The sequence below is a fragment of the Danaus plexippus genome, chromosome 15 (genome assembly GCF_018135715.1).
Source record: "Danaus plexippus chromosome 15, MEX_DaPlex, whole genome shotgun sequence".
Classification (NCBI taxonomy): domain Eukaryota; kingdom Metazoa; phylum Arthropoda; class Insecta; order Lepidoptera; family Nymphalidae; genus Danaus; species Danaus plexippus.
The window spans coordinates 5170345-5197906 of record NC_083547.1 but is presented as its reverse complement, the minus strand read 5'-3'; the positions used below and the strand labels follow the sequence as shown (position 1 = coordinate 5197906).

At 30.6% G+C, this 27562-nt stretch overlaps 1 protein-coding gene across 1 annotated transcript; it reads left to right on the top strand.

Moving 5' to 3' along the window:
• LOC116766580 (paired box protein Pax-6-like) lies at positions 1-27409 on the top strand. The gene is given in 7 exon segments (XM_032656484.2): positions 1-251; positions 10909-11085; positions 16501-16641; positions 25339-25383; positions 25386-25619; positions 25905-26089; positions 26273-27409. Coding segments are annotated over 7 exon segments (1473 nt in total). The 5' UTR covers positions 1-127; the 3' UTR covers positions 26840-27409.
• Positions 27410-27562: the final 153 nt, after the last annotated feature.

Genomic DNA, 27562 nt, shown 5'->3' with positions numbered 1-27562 from the left:
AGCGGTAAGCGGTAAGCGCGCTTCAGTGTTCTGGCTGAGCTTCAAGCGAGCGTGTGCTGGCGAGTGTCTGTGCTAGGTTGGACGTATCTAGTGTCGTTGTGCATATGCTTACCGCGGTGGCTCTACCATGTTGATATCTGCGGGCAACGGCCCCATACCCGAATTCTCTCCTTCCTCGTGCTGCGCGTCCTGGAAGATGGAGCCAGCGCCTGCTGCCTCCATAACACAGCCATTGAATATATCGCCCAACGGTAAGTTACATCACTATTATTTACTTTTTGAACTGAAATTTGATTCCGTCAAAATTTGATATGTTTGGTTTTGCGTAAACCTAATTTTATTTTAATATTAATTTCATTATATTATTTTGTTGTTTTCAATAACTTAAAACTTAGTTACTTAGTGTATACATGTTATATAAAGCGTAATATATTTAAAAGTGAGGAACGATTAACTTACAGCCCATGTTTAAAAAACCATTTCAATTTTTTACGTGACAAATATTATACATACATATATAGTACATATATATATATATTGCTTATATATTGCCTTATACATAATTATTCCAACTAAGATCTATTTTACAAATATAAGACCTATTTCAGAAATACAAATATTTACAAATATAATGACCGAAATTTCTCCCCGTACATATTTTTTTCTTATAAAATTGTATGCTCAAAAGTTATTTTACTAATATAGATACTGTTTCTATTTTGAATTTTTATTTGTTCTCCTATTTAGCCAGTTAAAATTATATAGTAATAATAAAAAAAATAAGACGACATTTTATATTAAATATAAATTACAATTACCCTATAAACGTGTAATATTTTTCACCGTCGGCAAATATACGGCCGTAATGGCTATTTAATTAATTAATTACCTTATATTTTCCTATCATATTATTTGGAATATTTTATACATATTATAATTAAATAAACGTAAACAAAATATTGACGGGCTATTTTAAATGTTGAAAGAAGTATTGGTTTTACATCATCAACATGACAAGAAATCTTTTTGAGTTTGCTGACATATGTTTTCTTAAAAATGATAAGTATGATCTCATGATACCCATCGTAGCAGCTGGCATGATTGGCCGAATATGACAGGACATAGCCGGCATTGTATCGATAAATCTAATTAGTAGATCGCTTGATACCAGTAGCATTTCCGGTGAATGTTGATATCAATGATGGTTACAGACATTGTTTTGATTAATGATAACATGTTGCGAGAGATTACGGGTTGCGGAACGTTTTTAACGGCGGTCCCTGTTAATATTAAATGGATACAACGAATAAAAAATTATGAAATTTTTTGACTATAATTAAAATTAAATTTTATTATAGATGTACCACATTATTGGTTAAAAGCAAAATAAAATTAAATAATATGAAATAATTTAAAAGATAATATAAATTTAACTTATCTATATAAAAAAAAAAATCTTATTTTCTAATGTAGGTACTTAATACTATTTATTTATATTTTTTAATATGACATTTAACTAGGTATACTAAAAAATTATGACAAGGCTTTTACTTTTATTCAAAGAAATAATGTAACCACAATAAAAAAAAACTACTTCACGAACGTTAAAAAAACACGTCCTTAATTTCTTAATTTAACTTTAAAAAAAATTACTCGACTTATGTAATTCTTGTATAAGCTTATTATACAATGATTTATATTTAAAATAATTTTGCTACAACTATTTACTTCGGTTGAAATTGGTTTACTTTATATATTATTATGCAAAGTCATTTATATTTATTATAAGTATTGGTGTTATAGTAAATGAAAATTCTGTAGTTTAAATCTTAAACTGTTAGTGTTCAGACACACACACACACACACACACACACACACACACACATATATATACAAAAGATTCATTACTGTTTATAACAGTAAAATTCCCATTAGAGAAGACAACTTAAAATTAATTGTTTGATATGACTCCCAAAACGTGATTTATGTTTGTCTAATACGGTTCAAATTATTTACATCTGATACGTAAATATTGTACATAACTAAAATATTAATTTATTCCTAAAGACATTGCTCGATTATAGCTATATATATATATATATATATCCATTTATTATTTCAATAAACCACTCAAAGTACGAAGGTTACGTAACACGACCGTAATAATTAAAATTATAATTTTTCCAGGTCTTACTCTAATAATAGTGAACAAGGCAAAGCCATTATTATAATAACAGCTAGGCGCAATTTAAAATGTTTTACAATTTAATTCTTTATTTAAAGGGACATACATATTTCATCACAAAATCTAATATAGTGCTAATATACTGAAGCTTAACTTGTGCTACGGGATAAGCTAGATAAATTATATTATTATATAGTTTAGTATATTTACTAAAAAGTAATAAAACTGTCAATATTGAAGTTAAAGTCAGGCGTGGATAGTTAAAATTCCACTCTATGAAGAATATTCTAGGTTTATTATGAATCAAATAACTATTCAGACTGTCTCTGTATTAAAATACGACGTGAATGTAGTTTTTTTTCTCTCACATTATATGTTTGAAGTAAAGCCTTTTAAAGTGGTATATGTAATATACGTATAAATATATAAACTTATGAAAATCTTTACCTAATTAAGTACAAGTCGGTAAAGAGATCTGTTTATACATACATATACATAGATTATACAATCTATATAGATTATATTATACATATGAAATTATCATTTTCATCTGCAAAAATTAAGAAAAGAAATCAAAATATCATTTAAACTTGACCAAAAAATCCTTAAAAAAACTATATTTATAATAAATAGATAAATTTACAAAATGCTTTAAAGAGCATTATTTTATTTCAATTTATTGTGCAACAGTCAAACGGTAGGTACCTACATATTTATTTGTTATCCCCATTAATGTATTTTTTTTATGATGAAACTTTAAAATACGCTTTAATTTTTTTGTAAAATATTTCATACATTTTCATCCTTTGAAACGTTTTCGCATATTTTATTTAATAAAATAAAATAAAACAATCGATAAAATTAATGATCGTAGTTGATTACAAAACGGGTGATAATTTTCTATATTTACCTTATTCAATTTTTTTTTTTAATTTTCTTTAAACCGGACTGCAATAAATAACAAATACGCCTAAAGGATTTTAAATATTTAATGAATATAAATCTGACGGATGACTAAAGGAGACCAATGCTTTTTTAATGTCCCAGTTTCCCTAGAATTTATCAGTTCCATAAGAACCAATCCAAATACGTATTGGCTTTCCATGAAATATTGCCTACCGAACATAATTACGTGAATACCGATGCAAAGCTGTCAGCCAAAAAACCTTGGACTATTTTAAGGTAGAAATGGATCGGGACTTGGAATCCGATTAATTACTCATGATATCTTAAATTTGCATAGATATAAAAAAATAATTTATTGTGATTGTGATAGTATGTGATACTTACATTTGTTGTCATCAATAAGGGATAGGGAAAATCAAGTTGCCTTGAACATATTTTATTTGGCCCCATCACAAGTAAATGCTACGATTTGTTTTTGTTTACTTTTTCTTCTTAATAACAAAGCATACTGTGTCTGTTTTGAATTATCAAAGAAAATTTTGTCGCGTTAGGAAAAAATCGTACAAACTTTAAGTGCACTGGTCTATTTTTAATTCCCGAAACCGAATCTTACATAACGCAAAGACACAGACAAGTATTAACGAAAGCTCACTTTGTTTTAGGTACTTATGTTTTTTTATTATTATTTTATCTTCAATAAAATTATAACCATTATTTATTTATACTTTCATTATTGAGGTAAAATCGTAGTATATTTTTTATCGCTTGTTTTACGTCTTATTAGTTTTGTACATTCTGTAAAACGTAGTTGAGAATCAACTTGTATATATTTTACAAGGAGCTTGTTTGGTCAACCTTTGATGAAGACATAGTTACTGGCACTATGCGTAATGACTTTCCTGCTCTGTATTTCCTTCCAAGTATTTTAAAATGTTCAAATGTAAGTTTTCAAGTCTCTATATACTATTGAAATCTTTTATAAATCCTATAGTACTGCAATTTAATGTTTTAGAAAAAGATTATTTTAAATTTTCTATACAATCATCGTATATTCAGTTTTAAAGTATAAAATTAGTAATATTGCTAGTATACATACATAATCAAAAAGGAAAAGCCACATTACTACAGTTTTATTTTTATTTAAAGTCAAAAACAATAATGTTGTTCACTCATTACTTAATGTTTTCTTTTATCTAAAATATTAAATTGTCACTTTTTAAAAAATATATATTTTTCCTCATTTTTTTTTAAAGATATATTATGATCTTTAAAGAAAGACATGGAAGAATATTCTAAACTTTTATATTGATGTTGTGTTTTGAATATTCTATACACGTGATTTGTTTTTGAACGAATTGATAAATGCAACGCAATATATTACAAAAAATCGTTTTCACTGTGATGAAAAGATATGAATAAACAATCAATAAAGTTTTAGTCTTTACACTAATTAATGACGGGAACATATATCATACAGTTTAATTGGTTAAAAAATATTAATATTAATTTTATTTACTAATATTTTATCAAACATGTTCTCGCCGTTATCAGATGCTGGAGTAAATGACTTTAGTGTTGGATTTCGATTCATCTATAAAAATATTTCAATAAACGCAATATGAGCGCATTAAAAACGAACAATCTTTAAAATAAAATGCATATTTTAAATTAAGAGATAATATATTTTTTAATTATTTATTTTAGTATATTAATTTGTTGAAACTAGTGTTATTCGGATTTACTACGCGGATTTTATTATTTAAAAACTACATAATCCCGACGTTTCGGTTACTTTGCAGCAACCGTGATCACGGGCAGACGAGGTGTTGCTGCAAAGTAACCGAAACGTCGGGATTATGTAGTTTTTAAATAATAAAATCCGCGTAGTAAATCCGAATAACACTAGTTTCATTTAAATGAATACTCGCGAAAATCTTAGATATTATTTTGTTATTAAAATTTATTTATTAGGCATTTCTATAGGATACAGTAAAGCTGCTAGTGTTATTGTTCAACAATTAATTGCATAAATTTTTTTTTTTTTCATTTTGCATATAATTCAAATTAAGAAAAGTACGGTCGCTCTTTAAAATGTTTAAAGTATTATATATTTATATGATGAAATATAACATTATCGAGCTTCTAAAAAAATCAACCGTAATGAAAATTGCGGCGGGTTCCTCAACTTATTAACCACTTACAAAGTCTAGGTACGGTATCGAGCCCTTATTTTTAGGATGTACTTAAAGTGACAGATGTTCGGATGTGTTGCGTTAAAAAAGTTACAGTATGATATGTTGTTTTGTAATTTAATTATATATATTGCATATTCTTTTACAAACATTTTTATTGTTTAAAAGTTATAAAATATTTATTTGATTAATTAAAATTGTAGAGATAAATGTGTGTTTTTATTTTATTTTACCTGGTTTGTTAAAAGTGAAATATTATTTTCTACTTCTGATACAATAAAAATTAAATAATAAAAAAATTAGATCAATATGTTAATTTTTAACAACAAAAAGTATGGTTTCTTTTGTTATTATTTTAATTTATGACTTTCATCTCGTCGGCCCGTGATCACGGATGTTGTAAATACCGAAACGCCAGCTTTATGTAGATATAAAATAACAAAAACCGAGTAGGTAGTATACGAAAAACTTAATTTTATTTAGTAAGTGCTCAGCTTTGCAATTTCGATTATGTGAAAAGGATCTTAATTATTAGAAATTCTCAATATACATGTATATATTATAATAATGTAACGTGCCGGCCTTACAAATTTTATATTTATTAGAACTGTTTTGCCCTCATATTTTTAATTGAATAAAAATCTCATAAGATCTCAATTTCATAAATTTAACAATCGATTAAAGAAACGTGCTTGTGACGTACGAAACTATTTTCCGTCGTAATTTTCATTTTAGAAATATCCATGTCAGGAATTACTTAAATTTAACAATATCTCTAAATTATAGCCAGTATAATTTACAAGTTTTAAATGTATCTTACTGTTATTTTAGGTTAACATTTTATTATGTATTGCTCGTGTGGGGTACTTTGTTGTTAGTATGAATGTTCTGAAGTAAGTGACATTTTGACACTGAATCATCCAAGGACCAGTTGTAAATATTTAAGATATGCCAGAAACCTTACAGGAATAATGCTATTACTACATTGTTCCAACTAAATCATCAGTCGTGCTGCTGCATAATCTTATTTATTTAGTCCAAAAACCTTACGCATTAGGGATTTCATGTCCAACGAATGTAACGAGATATGAAACAATTTCTTAACTAAAGTTATGAATATAAAATATTTTTTGACTGATGATGCCTCAATGTCTGACTTTCACAGTCAATCGTAAACTTTTATATATGTAAATCCGGCTGCCGTTTGACTTTCTCATGATAATATTTTGTTCCACCGTAGTCAGGAATCCTAGTTATATTATAAGTATGTTGTTTGTATGCGTATGTATATAAACTTTCATATACACACACATATATATATATATATATATACTTTAAAAGCGTGTAGAAGACATTGTTTAACAATTTGAACCAAATACATTTGATAACGAATGCGTAAACATTAAGTAGTTTAAGATAAACAAAAAAAAAGGAATTTGTAATATCGCTACGAGCTAGTTGTCTTAAGAATGGTATATAACCATTATCGTACTAATTTGTAACGACGTACATATGTGAGTAGTCCAGCCATCTTAGAGGCCTACAGTCCTAAAAGAAAACAGTTAACCCTTATACATTTCATTTAATTGAGAACTATTTAAAACCAATTTTAAGCTCATAATAAAGTAAAAAAAAATCCTAGTTCTTATCTTTCACGAAATTAATTTATATGAAATAATAAATTTTAATTTTGATATTTTATTTTTATTTTTTGACGTAACCATAATCAGTTGAAAACTCAAACTCTAAGGTATAGTGTGAATGAAGCAAACAGTAGATCAAAATTATGCTAATAAATAAAACATACCACATACAAGCGACGTTAAATCTATATGTATGTTATCACTAGATGTCTGTAACTATTAACGAGCGGCGTTCTTTTAATACGTAAATATATGGTGTGAATTTAATCAGGTGATCTTTGGATGTGCTCAATATTTAAACGGTGATTAAGCTTAACCAGCTGGTTATGATAACTAAAATGCCGCTTAATTAGTTAATATGCATCAACACATTGTTGTTATTTCAGCTCGAATATAAAAACGTTGTTTTACACTTGTTTAAACCGTTCCTTTGTATATTATTATCCGTTTGGTGTATATATATTGTTTATGAAATTATGACATATTTAAAATCAATTCATTTTAATCTAAATACATATATTCAAATTTATTCATAAGAATAATAATATTCGTCAACGAAAGTAGACATAAAATTGATCCGTTTAAGTTATTAGGCGACTCGGATATGTTGGTTGAAATACATAGTTTGTTTTTTATTACTTAATCAAATGCTAATATCGTATATTTTATTAGTGGAAAGAGTTTTATATGGCATGACTTCTTTTTGAAGTGAGAACTGTAGATATAAATCTTAGTTGATGTCTTGTTTATTAGATCACGCATGTGTTGATATAGAAATATGCTATGGGACTTACAAATGTGTTATTTCATTCAAATAATAATTTTAAATCAATTTTTGTGTTTGATACATGTAATATTTTTTCTAATAATTTTTTTACACATATCTCACCTAAATTATTTGTTTTTGTAAAATATATAGTGATATCTTTGAATTTGAATATCTTAATATGTCAAAACTTTCGCTTAAATATTTTGAATAAAATAAAATTATTAAAGCGGCTCCGGATTGGACTTTAATGATGGACACGTATGAGAAGCAATATGAGATCCCAGAGGATATTTTTGCGTCGGCCTCCAGACCGGACATATTTTTATATTCGCGAATTTTAAAGCGCTTTGCACTAATAGAGCTCACGGTTCCTTGGAAAACCAATATCCCCGAAGACCATGCCATCAAGGTCAACAAGTATTACGAGCTCACTAACGAACTCGCTAAGAATATGTTCGTTGTAAATTTGTACGCGGTAGAAGTAGGAGCGAGAGGTATAACAACCAAATCTGTCAACAACCTGCTAAAAGACTTAGGCCTGCCAAGAACTAACATCAGTTCATTCTTGGAACGTGCATCGCAGGCAGCCTTAGCAGGTTCGTTTCATATTTGGTTAGGTAGAGAGAGAGAGGAGCTAGGACAGTGGAGGTGAGCGTTTAACGCGCGTTAGATAGGGGCCCCTTAAACCTACACCTGGGTCGCAAGTCCCAGGCACTGTTGAAGCTCCTCTCCCTGCAAAGCGATGAACCCGGCATCCGCACGGTGAATCCATGGAATGCTGAGAGGTTTCGTCTCATTAGCGAATAAAAGATATAAAGTAAACTCATAGTTGTAATTCTATATGAAATAAATAATTATGTCTTAAGAATTGGTTTATTGCAAGGAATAATGGATTTATTTATAACATCATTTCCATATATTAATTAAATTCATGTTAAGAATGTGTAATCATTTAAAACACCAACAAAGAAACAAGTTTACGCCTAAATGATATTTTGAGATCTTTATACCAGGTCTGGTGAGTAATTCGTATGAGTTTTGCACAAGTAAATTTTGTACACCATTAACCGCTCATAACCGTAACAATAATTTAAACATCAAACTCAAAATATTATTCAGTAATTTTTTTTAATTCATAAGTATTAGTGTAATATTCGAGAGCAACGTTCATATTCTGTTACAATCGTGAATAATTCAGAAGACACTTTCGTTGCATTATTAAAATTCACACAATAGGTGGCAATTTTCCGGTTCATGGTGAAAATAATAGTTGTGAAACACGGTAAAATAATATTTCGTGTTAAAGTGTTCACATTTAGTGTGGTTCCCCTATGCGTCACTTACACCTGCGCCCGCGCACCTATAATTTTGCATTCATACTCGTACTTCCAGTTAAATAAATATCGAATACTTTGAACACCACACCGCGAATTAACGGACATCTTAAGTATTTTATTTAAATACAATAAATATTCATAATAGGATCTATAAAATATATAACGTTTTATGCTTTAATATAAAATTACAGACAGATCATAACCATTAACCGGTCGTCAACGTAATATTTTTTTTGGTTTGTTAATTTTATGTCGATAAAATTAAGGCAATAAAATATTTATTTAATTTGCAAAACGTTATCTTTACAAACAACCCGTAATCACTAGGCCCGCTAAGTAAAGCCGAACTATTAAACTATAAACACGTAAAAATTTATATGTTGATAAACAAGAGCGAGAGAGCCGTGAGTCGGAATCAACGCCAGTCAATACATTCTAATCAGTGATTTATTGGGCCTAATCCTTAGCGGAGCACAAATAAGCTATCTTGTCGACTTAATGTTGTATCAGCTCAGGCGTGAAACTCCCGCGCACCACTAAGTGGTCCTTCCAGTTTCCACTCGAAATATTTTAATAAGGCCTCACGCACCCAAATAAAAACATATACACGCACTCACTGACACGAACGATCTTAAACCTCCTTCGATTCCAACTCTCTTTATTTATAATAGTAGCGACACTAAGTCTCTACATTTTCGCTCTAAACGGTGTTAATTTATTGACCGTGGGCAGATAATATCACTTTTTTCTTCCATTATTAAAGCGATTACACCAGAAATTATACATCGAAGTCCAATTCTTAGTGGCCGATCAACTTTCTAGGTGCAGAGCATTTTAAACTTTAACTATAGGGAGCAGAAGTCTTTATCGCATAATGACATAAAAAGGACCACATTACCTTTCTTGACAAAATCGCCTTACGGACTCGCTAATAAAAACTGTGAAGTTATGAACAAGTTATGCCACTTGCATTAATTTCGATGCTTAACCTGATAAACAAATTATGGTGTATTAAGTTAATAGCTTAATTTATAATTGAATATATTACGACTTGTCCATAAGAAAGCATTGTTACGATCGGCCTTTAGCATATCTGGTCAGTCCACGACAAATTGCTTGTATAAATATATACAGCGGTTGCAAGTTGACACCTAAAATGTCGAAGAGATATTTTAATTTGGTTCCCGGATCGCGTTATGGTGTATATTTATGTTAAACAATTTTATTACCTTTTACGTTTAAAACGCATTTGCGAACTGTCATTTTTATTTCGTTTCAAAGCGTTATTGTCAGTGAACTTTTAATGTTGTTACCGAAGTGGATATTATGAATATTACAGGGAATGTAATATCGTCGTCTATTATAAAGAGTTGTGATAGCACAGAAGGAACTTTCTCACGTTGCCTTTATACTGTTTTTATGAATGGCGTCTGCTTTCAATAAGAGAGCTCTTTCTTTTGATATAAGTTGAAGCATATTTGTAATACCTGAGGATTGCATTAATGATTTAATTGTCTAACGAGTTAAAACATCTGTTTCTTTAAACAAGCAATTCATTATAGTTTGCTTCTTTTTTTTTAAATTAGATAAGTTATTCACTTAAGAATTTAGAATATTATTTTGACACCTTAATGATAATTTTTTATATATATTTTAATGAATCTAAAACTCATTAATTATATTGATTATACTGTGAATATTATTTAATTTATTCTAAATAATTAGTTCATATAACTATAGTCACATAGCAAAAACATTATAAAAGTTAGTATCTAGTAACAATATGTTTTTTTCTAAGATATAAGTGTATTTTTTGTTTATTTTATGCAAACGAATATATAAAGTATGTATAAGGAATATTGTTTTTTATTTCTAGTGCCAGTGTCACCATCATCATCAGGAGGTACAAACACGCTGTACGCGGGCGCTTCACACCCATTGTCGTCTTTGTTGTCACAACAGCGGTTACTCGAACTGTCTCGCTTCGGTTTGCGTCACTACGATATAGCTCATCACGTGCTGTCTCAGCAAGGTGCTGTTACGAAGCTGCTTGGTAAGCTTCAAATGTATCATTGAATTGATATAAACATCTATTAGATCTTATTTTTACTACAACACAATTGATTTTTATAGAAAATGGTTTTCAATCGCAGTGTTTTAAGAGATTAATGATTAATTACTTAATAGGTCTGTTTGTTGTCATGACAACAATTTGTATTTTATTGCATTTTTTTTTCAAATTAATTCTAATAAATTATAATCACTCGTATCTAGATTACTTTAAACATTTCCCTTTTAAGGTCTCAATATAAAACAAAACAAAAAGTCCCAACGGAGATATTAAACATGTTTATTCTATTTTATAAGGACATGGTATTCCTTTTAAATCAGATTACCATTTCGCTTATATTTCAAGAAACATTTTGCAATGATAATGAATATTGCAATAAAAAAGACATAAACTCTGTAACATTCATAGTAATTGATAATACGACCTGCCTAGTGGGTATCGTTTCTACTGCAATTAGCGCATACATTAATAATGAACGACGTCGTCAATCCGCCGAGTTTCTGTTTAATTGTGTTGATGATCTTTTAAAAAATATTCTCATAATTAAGGTTTTATTATTATCTACTAAGATATTTACCACATGTCCTATTAGGATTGTATGTTTATATGCCCATTAAGTTATTCTTGAACAAAAAAATGTGTTAATTGAAATTTATATCAATAATCATATTATTTTTTATAACATATATAAAAAATTTATTAGTTTCATATATAAAATGTCACTGACCGGTATGGTTTATTAAAGGAGGAGGTACGATACGTTTAACTGTTCCCATAATGATACGGTTTCAGTGAAAAACTTCAATTCCTATTAATCAATGATAACGTTTGGTCTGTTCGACTGGAACTGCTATTGACGAAAGCTTAGATTTTAATCGATTCATAAAACTTGCAATGTGTTAATTATAAGCCACCGGACTGCGGTGAACATTTCGCCTCCAGCAATCTTAACCAGTGCAGGATTCTTGTCATTACTATTTTATCATCGGTTATTTTTCATTTCTAATCGTTTATTTAAACGTTTCCCTGCAATTATGATGCTTTCAATGCGATCACAATCTCCATGCGAATGAGGATCTAGAACATGTTTGCATTAATTCTTTCGATATGCTGAAAGATTAAATCTTACGCCACATTTGAATATTATACATTCAATGCTGGTTAATAATATTCGTCCGTCTGCGGAAAAACAAAACTATTGTCGATTACATTCATGTAATGTTATAGGCTGTTGTTAACAGAGCGTACGTTGTCATTTTAGACGCAGGGAGTTCTTAATTCGAGGCATTAGAATACTAAGCTATACAATTAGGACACATGCTTACTTTGTGTTTGCTCAAGACTCGTGAAACAACGATTGTTAAATTAACGATGCGTACCTATACGTTACTAGCAACGTAATGATGGTAGAGACCCACATTTAATAGCTATCATATAGATTTAATAAACTTTTATTTTATTCTTATAATACGAACAGAATTTGAAATACTGATTAGTAAGATATAGTTCTGGACATGATTGTTTAGCGTTAGCACGCCGAAGCAATTCAATAATGTCAAGAAATATGTAAGCGTTGAACAATCAAAGTTTGCTTGTAGATAATTTATTGGTTTCTGTGCGGTATAACAGGTTGAAGTCGCAATCGCTACCAACGTTAAAATATTATTTATTACCAAGCGTATTGTCAATCAATTTTAGCCCGTGGTGATTTCGTAACGTCACGTGTCAGGTTCTCACGGAAGCCTGGCTATGAGCCGCCCAGGGCCGTCATGTAAAACCACTTACGTATTTAACATAACCTAGCCTTAGCTTAAATGTTATTATCTAGCCCAAACAATTGCTTGGAAATGGGTACTCATAAACAACCTTTCAATCAAAGAACGCTAGAGTTCGCAATTATGATGGAAATATTTTTTAACGGCAGCTTTAATTTGTCATTAAACTCGAATCAAAATATCCATGTGCCTTGGAAGACAAAAATCACAGAGTAATTTAATATGAAACCGGTCATTTTATGATGTTATTCTAAATTTGATAGTTAATGATACCTACTCAAGATGATTGTCCGCGGATCGCCGCTGCGAGTAATGAAGTCGTATTTAGAAATTTGTCCTATAATCAAAATTGAATTACCAGGGTTGACATTCTTGCTATGAAATAGTGGTTTTATTTTTCCGCTCCAATTCCCTACGGCGATTTTGAATATTTAATGACGTCTTTCATTGACGAGGATGTGTTTGTTTTCTACTATTATTTTAATTTTTTTAAAAGCGAAAAAGGTAATCAGCATAAAATTTTCTTGAAATATGATAAATTAAAAATTTTGCCCAATTTTTTATATTTCAAAATAATCAATTTAATTTGTTCAAAAGTCATATAGAAGTTAACTTTTATGTGTTCTTATCCTAAATATTTTTTTATGAAGAACCATTATTTAAGTGATTTATTAAGATTTACGTGGAGACTTTAACAGGTTATTTTATGGATATTGTTCTTATTACCCACGATTAAGCGGCGAAAGGTATATGTTCATATAGAGGTCATTTCGTACAAAATGTATTTGTAATCATTTAAAATTATAAAAGTCGCTATATTGCCAATTATTATATTTAATAGCCTCTGAAGAAGCAAGTAATTTCATACAAAAAAATCGATCAATCACCGAATCATGTATCGTTAGCACACGAGTTGCATTTTATTAACCACATCCACTTTGCCATGAACGATTTTGATCTATTAAGTGGGTGACGTGGCAATTTCCAAACGTTAGCGCCAGGCAATATAAAGCTACTTTTTAATACAAATTTAATCAACCGAAATCGAACCTTCTAAAACATCTTTGCCTGCTTTGTGGAGGCACCGTGTAATGACTTTAAGCGGCCATAAATGACTCTTCTTTGGAAATTTATTAACTGAAGTTTTCGTTGTGTATTGTGGATATGGCTCGACTCATGATTAATTGCTAATATCCGTCTCGTGACGGTACAACAAAATGTTTGCCGTGTGAAAATTATTCAATATATATTTTGATAGTAGACATCTCAAAACATAGTAAATGTTATATAATAATTCTACTAAATTCGTTTGAATATTTAAGGCTAATACAATAACTTCTTACCTTAATTATCTATATGCGATTGTAGAGGAATGAACGAGTATGAGGCATTTTACGCAATTATAACAATTTCAGATACCTCACACGATCCACCCATGTCTAGTCAATGCAAGCAAAGTAACCACGGTAATTGGCTCCGGTCATGCGATTACCTTCCTAGCAGATTTAATTACTGCAAAATTATCAGTATTCTAGCCTCCAGCAATTTTGCTATCAATCACAAAAAGCGTACTTCCAGACAAGAGTCGAACATATACTATACGGATGGATGTAGTGAAAAATAAATAAGATTTTTTTGTAAGATTTTTTTTTTATATAATATAAAAATTTCATATCTGTTAAATAGTAATTTCTAAGTTACAAAATTAGTAGTGCTGTATAACATAAGTGTATAAAAATAGATTATGATAAGTCAATATTTTTAAATTCAACCTATAATATATTAACTGGTATCGAAGTAGGTAAATAAATTTTTTGTTGACAAATTCCTGAAATTCCCACCTTGTAATTCTTCTCCATTCATTCGTCACAATTTTTTTCTTAAGAAATTGAATAAAATTTTTCATTTTACAGTTAAAATATTTGAGAAATAAATTATGCATGTATATTTTTGACTATATTTTTTATGTACGCTTGAAAGGGTATAAAAATGGTAACTTATTGAGTAATCAAAATAATAGTAACAAAACAGTAACAAAGTTTAATGTTTAAGTAGATGTCTTATGGTATTCATTTTAAAGAAGTAAATATTTTTAGTCAATTTGATTCCGCTTAAAAATAAACAAAATAACACAAAAAATGCGTCTTAACTACCATCAAAAACCATTAAAATACATTAACATTAAAATCTATTGTAAAGGATTACTATAATGAGTCTAAAAAGGCCATGGTGGGAAGGCAATGTGTAATGTCGTACATCTTTTTGCAAATACAACCATATAAGGTATTAAGCTTTAGTTTTATCAAGACATAAAGACCCGTATGAATTTATCGTGAATGGTGTTGACAAAAATGAGAATATAAATAATGTTATGAATTATTCAGCGTGAGCGGTATGGAGGGCTGTTGAGAAGTAAAAACGTATCGAGCTACCGCTGACGGAATGCTGCCTCCAAAGCCTTTTTGTGTAATTGTCTCGAAGCACGCACTCATCCATTATCTACTAACTGATTTAGGAATTACAGGATCCAACAATTTTTTAACCAATTCTCAAATAATTTATACAGAATTTAGAATGAAATATCAATTTTCTATCAAATGATATATTTATGGGACACTTTAGAGCGCCACTATTTTATAACATCGGAACAGATACTGTAAATAAAATAATCAACAATATTTATTCACAACGGATGTAAAATTGTTAATGAAGCCGGGGGTTTGACGGAAAAAAACCTTACGTTTATGTTTATTACAATGTAAAACAATGCCAGTAAGCTTTATATAGAACAATTAATAGTGCTTAATAAATTTGAATTCCTGAAGCCATCCGTTGTTTTTATAACCAAAAACGAATCATGGATTCGTGCCGCGATGTGCCGACATTATTAAACTGATGTCATTGTTTCTGTAATTAATACTAATTTGCAGTTTCCATTGTTATTCTGCGCTGCGCCTTTGATTATATTTTTTCTAAAGAAAGCACGTCCACCTTTCCTTTAAATGTTGGAACGCTCATATATTTCTTATATTTCATATATTTGAGTTCTGCTGCAATTTCAACGTTGGCCGTAGTGAGATAAGAACCATATATGTCATCGGCATATGACGGCTGCGCAAGTCATTGTGGCACGTTTACTCACGTCTGATCCTCAACGAAACTGCATGAATCGGTACCGTGTAACCATTTTCGGTATTTCTATCACAGGTTTAGAAATATTATTTTTTTATCGTCACATTTTCAGGTGTTACTCCTTCAATGACTTTAATGGTCTACAGATATGTTTTAAATTGATTTCAAAAGTGAGGAGGTTCTCAATTCAATTGTATATGTTTTTTTATTTGAAGTCGTTCATAACGTCTTCGATTGAGAATCAATTTTGATTTGATTTGATCCTTCTCAATTTTAGAAAGGTTTTTATAACTTTGATTCCACATCAACTTTGTTTTGATAGGAAATTTTCATTGCTTCCCGATTCCTGCAGTTTCACCCGTATACAATAACTGAAATTTCTATTAATTTATTACAAAGAAGACATAAAGATCCTCCAAATATCCTTTCTAGAATAATAAGATTATAGATATATAAATCAAAAACTTGATAAATTTTAGAAAAATTTCAGGTACACTCAGGCCACCTGGTCTCATCGGTGGCAGCAAGCCAAAGGTCGCTACGCCGGCAGTAGTTTCAAAGATAGAACAATACAAAAGAGAGAACCCTACCATTTTTGCTTGGGAGATACGAGAGCGGCTTATTTCTGAAGGTAAGTACAAATTATTAAAGTTGAATATCGATGGTAAAAGGTTTTGTAACAGTCAGGAGCTAAAATGTTTCTCGCTTAGGCATTGCTAGGGCGCCTGAAGCTATCACGACCGGGCTTGTAGCTGGCGCTGATTCACGCAATCCGGTTGTAAAGAAATTTTGAAAAAGGATCTTGTCGACTTACCGATTTTGAATTGTCCTAATTGTTGATTAAAGTAATTTATAAACTTATTAAATAAAAATAGTATCTCAACAAAGCTTTAGAATTTACTATAAAAAGTTAGTATAATAAAACTTAAAATTAAAAATCCCTTTTTGAATATAAAACAGTGCATATTTAATGGCCACTTGAAGAGTCAATCAAAATGTTTTTTTTTTAACTAAGCGATAAAAGTTGGTATGAATTGCGGACGACAAAAACGATTCCTACGTTAGAGTTAGCTATTTTTATTACGTGAAGCGTGTTAGTCATTACAGTATCTTATATAAGAATGTAAGAACTTAATCATGCGTGAATCTTGGCTATGTTAATAAGTTATTTTCTCCGTATTTGTTTCTCTTGATATCTCTTTGAAAATTATTAATAATAATTTCATTGTCTCACAATATTTTTGACGTCACATTTATCAAAACAGAATGACGTCGGTAATAACACAATTCGTCTTTATATTTTATCGATAGTTTTATCCGTTTTTTTTTTAAATGATATTTCATGTATTATGAGTTTTGTTTCTTGAATATCATAATAAACCTTGTAAGTATCATGAACTTATAATTTGACCAGAAATAACACATCAGTTTTATATAGAAAATGTTTTTCGTTATTAATTTCATTTATATCATAAACATATCAAATGTGTATTAATTTCGTGTACTATTTATTACTTTTGATTTAATATTACTTTATATTTATTTAAATATGTGGTAAAGTAAATTTACTGTTTGTAATTATTCACACTTGGTTATTGGATAAAGTGTATATAAATATATAATTAATACAGATTTACTTTCTTAAGCAATAGAAATCCTCGGATGTCTATTGGTTTATATAAATAAAAAACAATTTAATCACCGAATATTACAAGAGAACATATTTATTTTGGCAGCGTTTTACCTAATAATGGTGACAACTAATAGAAGTTTTAAGCAATTTCCAATTTCTAGTTCTATTCCAATTTAAATTAAAAATAAAACTTTTTAAGTCCATCATTTCCTAAATAGCGAAACTGATATTTTTTAAATAATGAGCCTACACAAAATACATTGATGTAATGCATCTCATGTTACAGAGTTGTTGCGTGCAGGTTTAAAGTAATTTTATATACGTCATTTAGTTTTCGAGCATAATAAAAAACCGTTATACGTACGTTAAATGTTTCCTGCAATAACATTACTTTTATGCATATGAATAAAAGCACCATCACAATATTTGATATATAAACTAATTTACTTTTATATATACTTTACTTTCAAGTGTGAGAGAATTAATATATTATAAATTTTTAAAGTTACTATCCTATAGCTCATATGGAGTGTAAAGTAACTAGGTAATCGCATTTAAACTGAAGCTAAGCTGCCGAGGTCATTACCGAAATGTGGGCTCTGGTTATCTAAAAAGCGCTTAACACTTAAATCCAATAAGGGTATTTGACCAGTGGAATATTGAACTTTAGTTATTCTATGTCAATATGTTTTGGGAGGTCAGTTGGTAAAGCCAATGAAGTGTAACCCCGAATATAGTCTATTAGTTACGATGATGGCCGACGGCTTAGCAACGGATATCATGTAATATGAGAACAAAGTGTTTTGAGGTATACACCTACTAAAAAAAAACTGTAGGTCTGATACATGGTTTTGAACTTCTATAAAACCTTTCACTTTTATACTACGCTTCATTCACTGTATATTTTTCTCAGCTTAAGAACTTACTCATTATATAAATGAACGTATAGATTCGGGTTTTAATCACAGATAATATGTATTATCTAAAAAGAATCCATATTTATCTCAGAAAAGTCGTTAATTCTTTTTAAAATAACTAACATGTCTCCATTTTAGCACTAATAAAGGAACGAAGAAATATTGGATAATTAAAATGTAATTTTACAATCCTCTTCAGATTAAATTTATTTATTAAGAGGACATACGACATTATCAGGATGACAACGATGGGCGTTTTACTAGGACCAGCTAGCCAATTGCAATAATTGTGGTTAAGACAACACTTCGATTCCATTGCGTTTGATTCAACAAAAATAACCTTTGTTGCGAGGCCTCCACACAGTGTAAATTAGCTCATAAAGGGAATAAAATACCATCCAATATCATATGATCCTATATTTTAGGAATTTTTACGTGTTTGCTAGTAAGTACTAATGGATTGTAGGGAGGCATTGCTAACTGGTTTTTACTTATAGGACCATTTCTGGTTTACGATATCACTGGAGACCGGATTAGGAGATAAGGTTCTCGATGTGACGGGAATAACAACAATAATACGATACGTAATTGGATCGCAGACATAAAATTCACAACTGTTGTCATTACTTAAGAATATTTTACCGAGCAAGTAAACATCTTAATTTGATTATGTTTATTTTTAAATACACATATTCTCTGTAATAAGTTTAAGAGGAAATAAAGTCACGTATAGCTTTGTTCTCGTAAATATTTAATGTGCAAAGTTATACGTGACTTCATGAAAACTGCAAGTGTTTCACTAGAACTAGTCTTCGGTAATTAAGATAAAACGTTAACCATACTTGCAACAACTATTACACTAATAGAGCCTGGTGCATGAAGCCTTAAAGTATAGTTGTTATAAATAAAAGTGAAGTGAACAGTAAGCGCAGAGAAAAAATACTCAATGCTTGCTATGCTGATACGTTCCTTATGATAGCTGGTCTAAGACTTAAATTGAAAGTACAATGCATTTGTTTTTTTCTTATCTCTTTTCTGGCTGACATTATCGTCATTTGTTGAAATGTGTTTAAAATAATTGCCCGATTCCAGCGCACCCATGACTACGTTGTACGCGAAAATTGCACGCGATCCAAGTCTTACTCCGCAAATGCTCACATATTTGTTCCTAATTGTGACTGTTCACTGTGCATTAAGTTTCTTAAAATAAAATTATTATAATTTCAAAGAGAGATTGGCAGTACTGAGATGTTGTAAGGATTGATTCTATTGGATAATTTCGGTATATCAAAGCGTGTTGAGCGGATCGGACCACCTGCTGAAGGAGTTCTACGCTTCACTTCAGATAGACATACAAATCTATTAGAAATGATATCTTTTAATATACTTTTTAATGCATTTCTTTCATCAAGACACTTCTTTTAATAACGAATAATTTATGTATATTATTATTTTTAATAATATTTAAAATAATCGATTTTTTCTGCTACTTAGATCTTGTGGACTTGGAATAAGATTCAATGTGAAATGTATAAAGTACGTTAAAATAATAAATATGACTGCCAACCGACGGCAAAATATATAGTTTGCATCACATCACTTTATCTACAATAAAATTGTTATGTGTTGATGTTGTGGCGATGAAACGGTATATTGACAAATTTATAATCCATGTTTTTTGTGATGTCTCAAATACTTTGTTTATTGTAAAATTTCATCAAAATCTGTCAAGTAGTTTTTGCATGAAATAGCAACAAATACCGATACATCCACACATCCTTATGCATGTTTATGAATGATATTAGTAGGATTTTATATGTATAAAAAGTATACATGAGGAACCAGAACGAGGTACCAGAATGAGGTTATCAGAACCATCATTTACGTTTTTATAAAATGTTTTCCGGCTATTATATTTCTCATTTTTTTATGTTTATAACTCTGTGGACTGTTGAAGAAACTTAGCTGAGAGAATTTTAATCAAATTTGTAACAAAATGATCGCACACAATGCCGGCACTTTTTATAAAGAAACGCGTGCTTGGTTCTCGGCAGGCAAGTCTACGCTAGTGAAACCTACAAAATTGATTAAATTTCATAACTGAACAGCGACATACTTTCATCGCACATTATTAGTCAGATTTCGTGACCGATAATTCTGTTGATGTTATCATTTTATTTTATTGTATTAGATTTTACCGTGGCTATGTCGACAAAGATTTTGTATGTGTATTGGAAATCGTTTTTATGGGACTGGAAGCAACATATGAAATTCCAACACACCTTAAAATAAACAAACAAAAAGGATTAACAAAAACACTTGTAGAATGTTATGTTGGATTAATATCCCTCGCCTATTTATTAGATAAATGATTTTAATTGGTTTAAAGTAATTAACAGTATCGAGTGGTGCTAGTTCTTTTACCAATTTAAATGACTTTTGACATGGTATACTTTTTTTATTACGTGTTTAAAATTTACTCAATTTATATTATGGCTGATGTATTTTGTTTCTTATACTAATATATAAATCATAATTTCATGCATCCACTAATAAGAAAAAAAAATATTTAATTATTGCTACGGCATGACTAAAATAATCATTAGGAAATGAAAAACTACATATAATTCTTCCTAAGAATCATTTACATTAACATATATTTCTTCCTAAGAATCAGGTATAAAAATAGTCCAACTTTACCCAGAATTAAAGGTTGCAAATGTGAAAAATTTGGTACAGTCAAAATAAAACACTCAAGTATTAAATTCTATTCGTTGGCTGACCAATACATAGAAAATGATTCATATTTTTCTTCCTTTAGATCACAAAGCATTATAAATACAATAAACTTCAAGAATCTATCATACACATAATAGAAACTGTCATAAACACCGCTTTCACCCAGTGATGCTTCACGTTAATTGTCGATAGTCTTCGGAAGCGGTTATCAAAACAGAGCGATTCATCGAGACCGTCTAAATTTTAATAAGGTGCCCACTACCGCCTTTGTTCACTATGACAAAGCAGTTTTTGACAATAGCTTACGCAACTTATCGATTAAATCGATATGGGTTTACGAGGCGTTACGGCCGGCTCTAGCTACTGACCAAATTTTGATTAATTGCATTTTTTTAAGCACAAACCGTAAGGGCTGTTCTAACTTTAATTATTTACTTATTGATACCGGTGCTGTTTTGCAATATCACAGATTTTTTTTTATGTTTGTTTGTAAATGTCCAGTTCGTTGTTATGTTTTAGAAAGTGTATTTTACTATCGTAGTGATTTGAAAATATTAATACTTGTAACTTCTACATCCTACTTCAACTTTCATTTTATAAATAAAAGCAAAATTTATTTTAAAATTAAATTATCTTTTTATTTACAATTCAGTCATCTCTTTGTATCTCATTAATCTAGTTTATTTAAAAAAGGTAACAAAAAAAAAACCTTTTAAAGCACCTTTAACGGTTCTGATATTCCCTCAATCGTTTGAATAGAAAAGTTTTTTATTTAACGGGGTTTTCGACATTTACTAACAAGGTCTCGTTCGTCCACTTTGTAACTTGGAAATAAATCAAATCGATATCCACATAGGTTCTAATAAACCGATACATTTATTGATTTGTTACAGCATTAAATGGTTTCCCAGCAGTGGATCAAACAACAATGTTGCTGTCGTATTTCATGGTGTCATTTATTTCGATGTTTGGACGACCATACTATAGTACATAAGAAAGTTTAAGTAAGATTTAATTAATTTTCTCTCAACTAGTTGATCTATTAGATGTATTGCTGATCTTGTGTAAGGAGTTGTTGAGCAACTTATGAATTCTTAGCCGTCATTAATAATATTGGCACCTCAGTTACCGCTGCCTTTGATTTGCTAATTGAAATGGGATAACAGCGGGTGTGATACGTAGGCGTCAACCACGTTTAGATTGTTGCTAGCGGCTGGCACCCCGCCGGCGCGAACTGTTTTTTACTGAGTGGTGCCGCTTGATTGCCTCTGGTCTCATCGGTTTATGGTCCCCATAAGGCCAAGAATTCATTTAGACGACGTGACGCCACTCACTTGTTAACCGGAGCCGCTCGTTCGTTTCGGACGTGATTCAGTTGGGTGACCACGTATTGTTGACAATTCCAATACGTAACGAAGATTTACAATTAGTGACATTAATTTCAAAGGAAAGAATAGTGCGTGACATCTCCTCAACGAAAACATAACGACTTCCCTGTAAATCGATAATTATATAACATATCGCTTACCTACACACAAAATGGTAAGCTCGACCGCCGATAAACGTTTTTTGAATATAAATTGTATACGCGTTGACATTTTTAAGCGCGTTTTGAAATGCGCAATTAGTATTATTAGGATACAATTTCATATTACAGTTATTTTATTACTTAAGTTATCGTCTATGAGGTAACACTTCGAGTCCATTTTTTGGTAATGGGACTAATCAAATTTATCGAAAAGCCGGTTCGGGTAAAGAAATAAATTCATTCCAAACCATTAGGCATGAGATCCGATTGTTAATGTCTCAATTTAGAAGCGGACGTAAATCTTCAAAGGCGTGACAATTACTGTTACTTTCCGGCAAAACAAACAAAAAGGTTTTCCGTCAATTATTGATAAATTAAACCGATTAAACACTCCATAGCAGACGGCGCCGGATCATCTTATCTTCGAACATGCCACGCTTTTAGGCAGGTACCAACTTAACAACACACATGTAAAAACATCGAGATTTTTAGGGTAATTTGCTTTTTATTAAGATTTTACACGTTTCAATAAAAATGTTTTATATTTAAAAAAATAATGCAGTATACATTATAACAGTAGTTAAAAATGAATATAAAGCGTAGCCAGATTCTTTTATTTATATCATCTAAACCATTTAATAGAAGTGGGCTCCATTGTGACTAATCATGATTAAACGACTTTAGACAAATTGCATGGCCGTGACTAGGCATTTAGGACCCGGTTCGATCCCAAATCGTTAAAAGTACAATTATAGATATCGCATTCCCGCCTGCAACCTGTTGACGGATAATGATCTCATTCAAAACAAATACTTAACCACTGCTTCTTCTCATTAGATGATCGAAAATTAATAATAAATATGTATGTTGTAACATTTTTAATAACATAAATATAATAAGTAATCAAAGTATTGCTATTGATCATAAAGTTGGTGCCACATGCAGCAATACATATCTGTACAATTGATTCCAGTCTGTTGAAACTGTAAATAAAAATAACCTTCGGTTAAATCATAATCCTTTATAACATAATAAAAATCTTGACATAAATGAACTTCACTATTCTGTCGGATGTGATATGATTACGCTGCAAACAAATTGTGTGGATGGCAGCTTTTTGTGCTTACGACGTGCTAACAATAAGTGGAGGCGCGCAACCGATCATTACTATTATACTATATAGGGCTTTGTGTTTTGAGTAAATTATAACTGCTCTTTCTTTGTACTTGACATGCCTGAGATGATATACTCGGGGGCTTCAATGAAGCTTCATTACTAACCGTGACCGTAATAAATCTGCATAAGGTAAACATATTGACTCATTTTAATCAATTATAATACAAAATTCTAATGGTACAAGGCGTTTTATTTAAACACGTTGAATTGTAATTGTCAATAACAAGACGTCTAATATAGCTTTGACGTACATCGAGCGATCATTAAGCAATTATGGGGAATTATTGTTTCTAGATATAATAGGGTCTTAGAATGAATGACATCTTTGTACAATACTACAATTTTAATGAGCGTGTTTATAATAAAGCCAAATTATTTTTACATTGCAGTAGGTAAAACAATTATCATATTGTACAAAATAACTCATTACTTTAAAGTTGAAGGTTACGTTCAAGATTCAATGTTCAGTGTTAATTAGGATACGATGAATTTAAAGTTATCTAAGATGCTTTCTCCTAATTCATAATAAAATTACATATGACGTCAAATTAAATAAAACCTTCTTGGTCTAGTTTGAAACCCAGTACATTGTAATGATAAAAATTCTATCTATAATCAAAATATGAGCCTATAGCAGTGTGATATTAATTTATGAATTAATCGTGAATATGTTTTTCATAAATGTAATCAAAAAAATCCTTATGCCTTTTCATACACAAGACGTCTTAATGAATTTGGTAATGAACCTTTACATACAGTAACATTATTACATAAAGACATCCTTCACTTTTGTATGTATTATGGAGAATATTGACAAAAAGTTGTATGTTATGCAATATACCCGTTCGGAATAACATCACCAAGCAGGGTAACCGCTCAGTAGCTCAACAACAAAATCTACGACAATTACAAGCAGACAGGTTATGATTAAATTATGGCACTCACGTAGAATGTTTCCTGAAAATTATATGGGATGGCTCTGCCAAGGCTGCGCCGGCACGCGATCCAGCAGCACGCATTAAACGTTATAATGACAACGAATTTAAAACGCGACCAATGACGCATCAGTTTTAACGCGCCATTCTGGTTACTCATTATGTGTATGATATAATTATTTGTACTACACGTTCCTAAGAAACATCGCAAAAAACTATAATCATGAAACGTTTGCGCGCTCAAGTCCAGTTTGGCTTAATAATAATGCGGACGGGGAAATAGTTTTTTTTTTTGTATTATATATCTACTAGGTTAAGTTAATTGTATTTACGTGAGATAACAAAAAACCAATTGTAAATTACGACTAGTTATTAACTAGATAATTTCTTTTTTTCATAGGCGTCTGTACTAATGCAACAGCACCGAGTGTATCTTCAATCAATCGATACTCAGAAACAGAGCCGCGGAAAGGGCTGCAGCAGAGTTTGCTAGAGCGGCGGGATATGGTCTGTATGCTGCACCACCTCCATATGGCGGGTTCCCGTGGGCCAGCGGTGGTGGTGTATGGCCACCTGGAAGCCTACCCCTACCTCCAGGAGTACCGCCTTCTTCAGTTGGAGTACCTCATCCGGATGCTGTTAAACAAGGCTTTTTATCATCGTCGGGTCGTAGCTTGATTGGTAAGTAAAACATCTTTAGGATAAATAAACAACAATCAAGACGAACAAAACTTATATATCATGTGATAATTGTAAAAACGCCCCATCTCTTTTGCTTTATCATTTATGGTATTAACTAAATTGAATTAAATAGAAAACAATCAATTTTCTTAAAAATATAAGTGTATTATCGATAATTTTAAATAGTATTAAGTTAATTTGTTAATATTACTTTTTAATAATTAACTTTAATTTAGCCATCATAAATGATATATTCCCGAATCTCACTTAATGTATCTCGACTAGATGTGGATGGAGACGATTCGGGATCACTAGATGGGGAACAACCAAAGTTTAGACGAAATCGAACAACATTCAGTCCTGATCAACTAGAAGAGTTAGAAAAAGAATTTGAAAAATCACATTATCCCTGCGTTTCAACACGAGAACGATTAGCCTCTAAGACTTCTTTATCCGAGGCAAGGGTTCAGGTAAATGAAACTTTAAATTCTTTTAAAAATAAACATTACATTTTATGTGTTCCATAATATCTCATTAATTCGACACCTCGTAAGCATGCGTGCATAATGTAATATGTTTAAAATGCGAGTTTTATAATTATTTAACATATTTTGAATATAATACTAATCGAGTTTATTTACCGTTACTGACAGGTTTGGTTTTCCAACAGACGAGCCAAATGGAGGCGCCACCAGCGCATGAATCTCCTCAAACGCGGTGGCTCTCCTTCGCACCGCCTCCCCCACTCTCCCTCCCGTTCCCGTTCACGTTCTTTATCCCCCACCCGAATTCCCTACCACGCTCCTCAAATGGGCGGTGAAAATAGTGCTTTCAAAGCTTTAGGCCATCAAGATACTAATACGCTGAAAGCCCTCACGCATCAAAGCCAATTCGAAACGAACGCACTAAAAGCTTTATCCCAACAGACAACATTTGATAGCAATCCTTTTAAATCACATCCAGCTCTAGAGAATAGTGCATTTAAAGCGCTCGTACCAAACTCAGCGGCAGCGGCGTTATTGGCCGCACAATCGATACAATTAGCCCGCGGATATGAATCTCATTCGGATTCCGATGAGGAAATAAACGTTCATGATGAGAGTGAAGACGAGGCCGAGAAACAGATAAATGCGATGAGATCTAGATCACCGAGCCCGAGCCGACATAGAATGACGACAACCAATGACGTGCCGCTGCAATTAACTAAGCATGACCGTTGATTATGTCATTAATGCTAATTTATCTGATAAGAATGTGATTCCTATTAACTATGCATGTTCCGAATGTTAACTTATTAAACTTAAGTTACATATATGTAAATTTTAAACCTTAATTTATGGCTAATAGAATATGAGATATGGCTTAATTTTTAATATGCACAAACAGATCCGTTTTTATACATATATATAAATGAAGGGGTTCCTTTTAAAAGAAGTTTGGCAAAATATATATTTTTTTCATTTAAATAAAAAGCAGTTTATCAGTGAAAATTACGTTCGGAAATCAAGGTCCTCTGTTATAGTTCCTATTATGGATCGAATTACTATAAATCGTTGTAAATAAAACCCGTTTTTTTTATTTATGTACATAATGTATTACTTAATATTATTATTAAACAAACTTAATATTAGTAAAATTTTCTCTTATGTAAATATGTCACCATTAGATGATTGTAATGTTTTGTTATGTATACGTAAGGTTATTAAGGAATTTGGTATTTATTATTAGATATATTATTAAAACTTTATGTGTTTCATAAAATAGACAATTTAAATACGTACCTATGATAATATTAAAATAAAATATATAGAAAATAATACCACTTGTTTTAATATTTTCTTCTTTATAATGTGAAGTAAAAAATTAAAAGAAAAATAAAATACTTTAAATCTCTAATTATATGGAAATTTAAAGAAATGGTAATATTAAGAATTGATATTTTG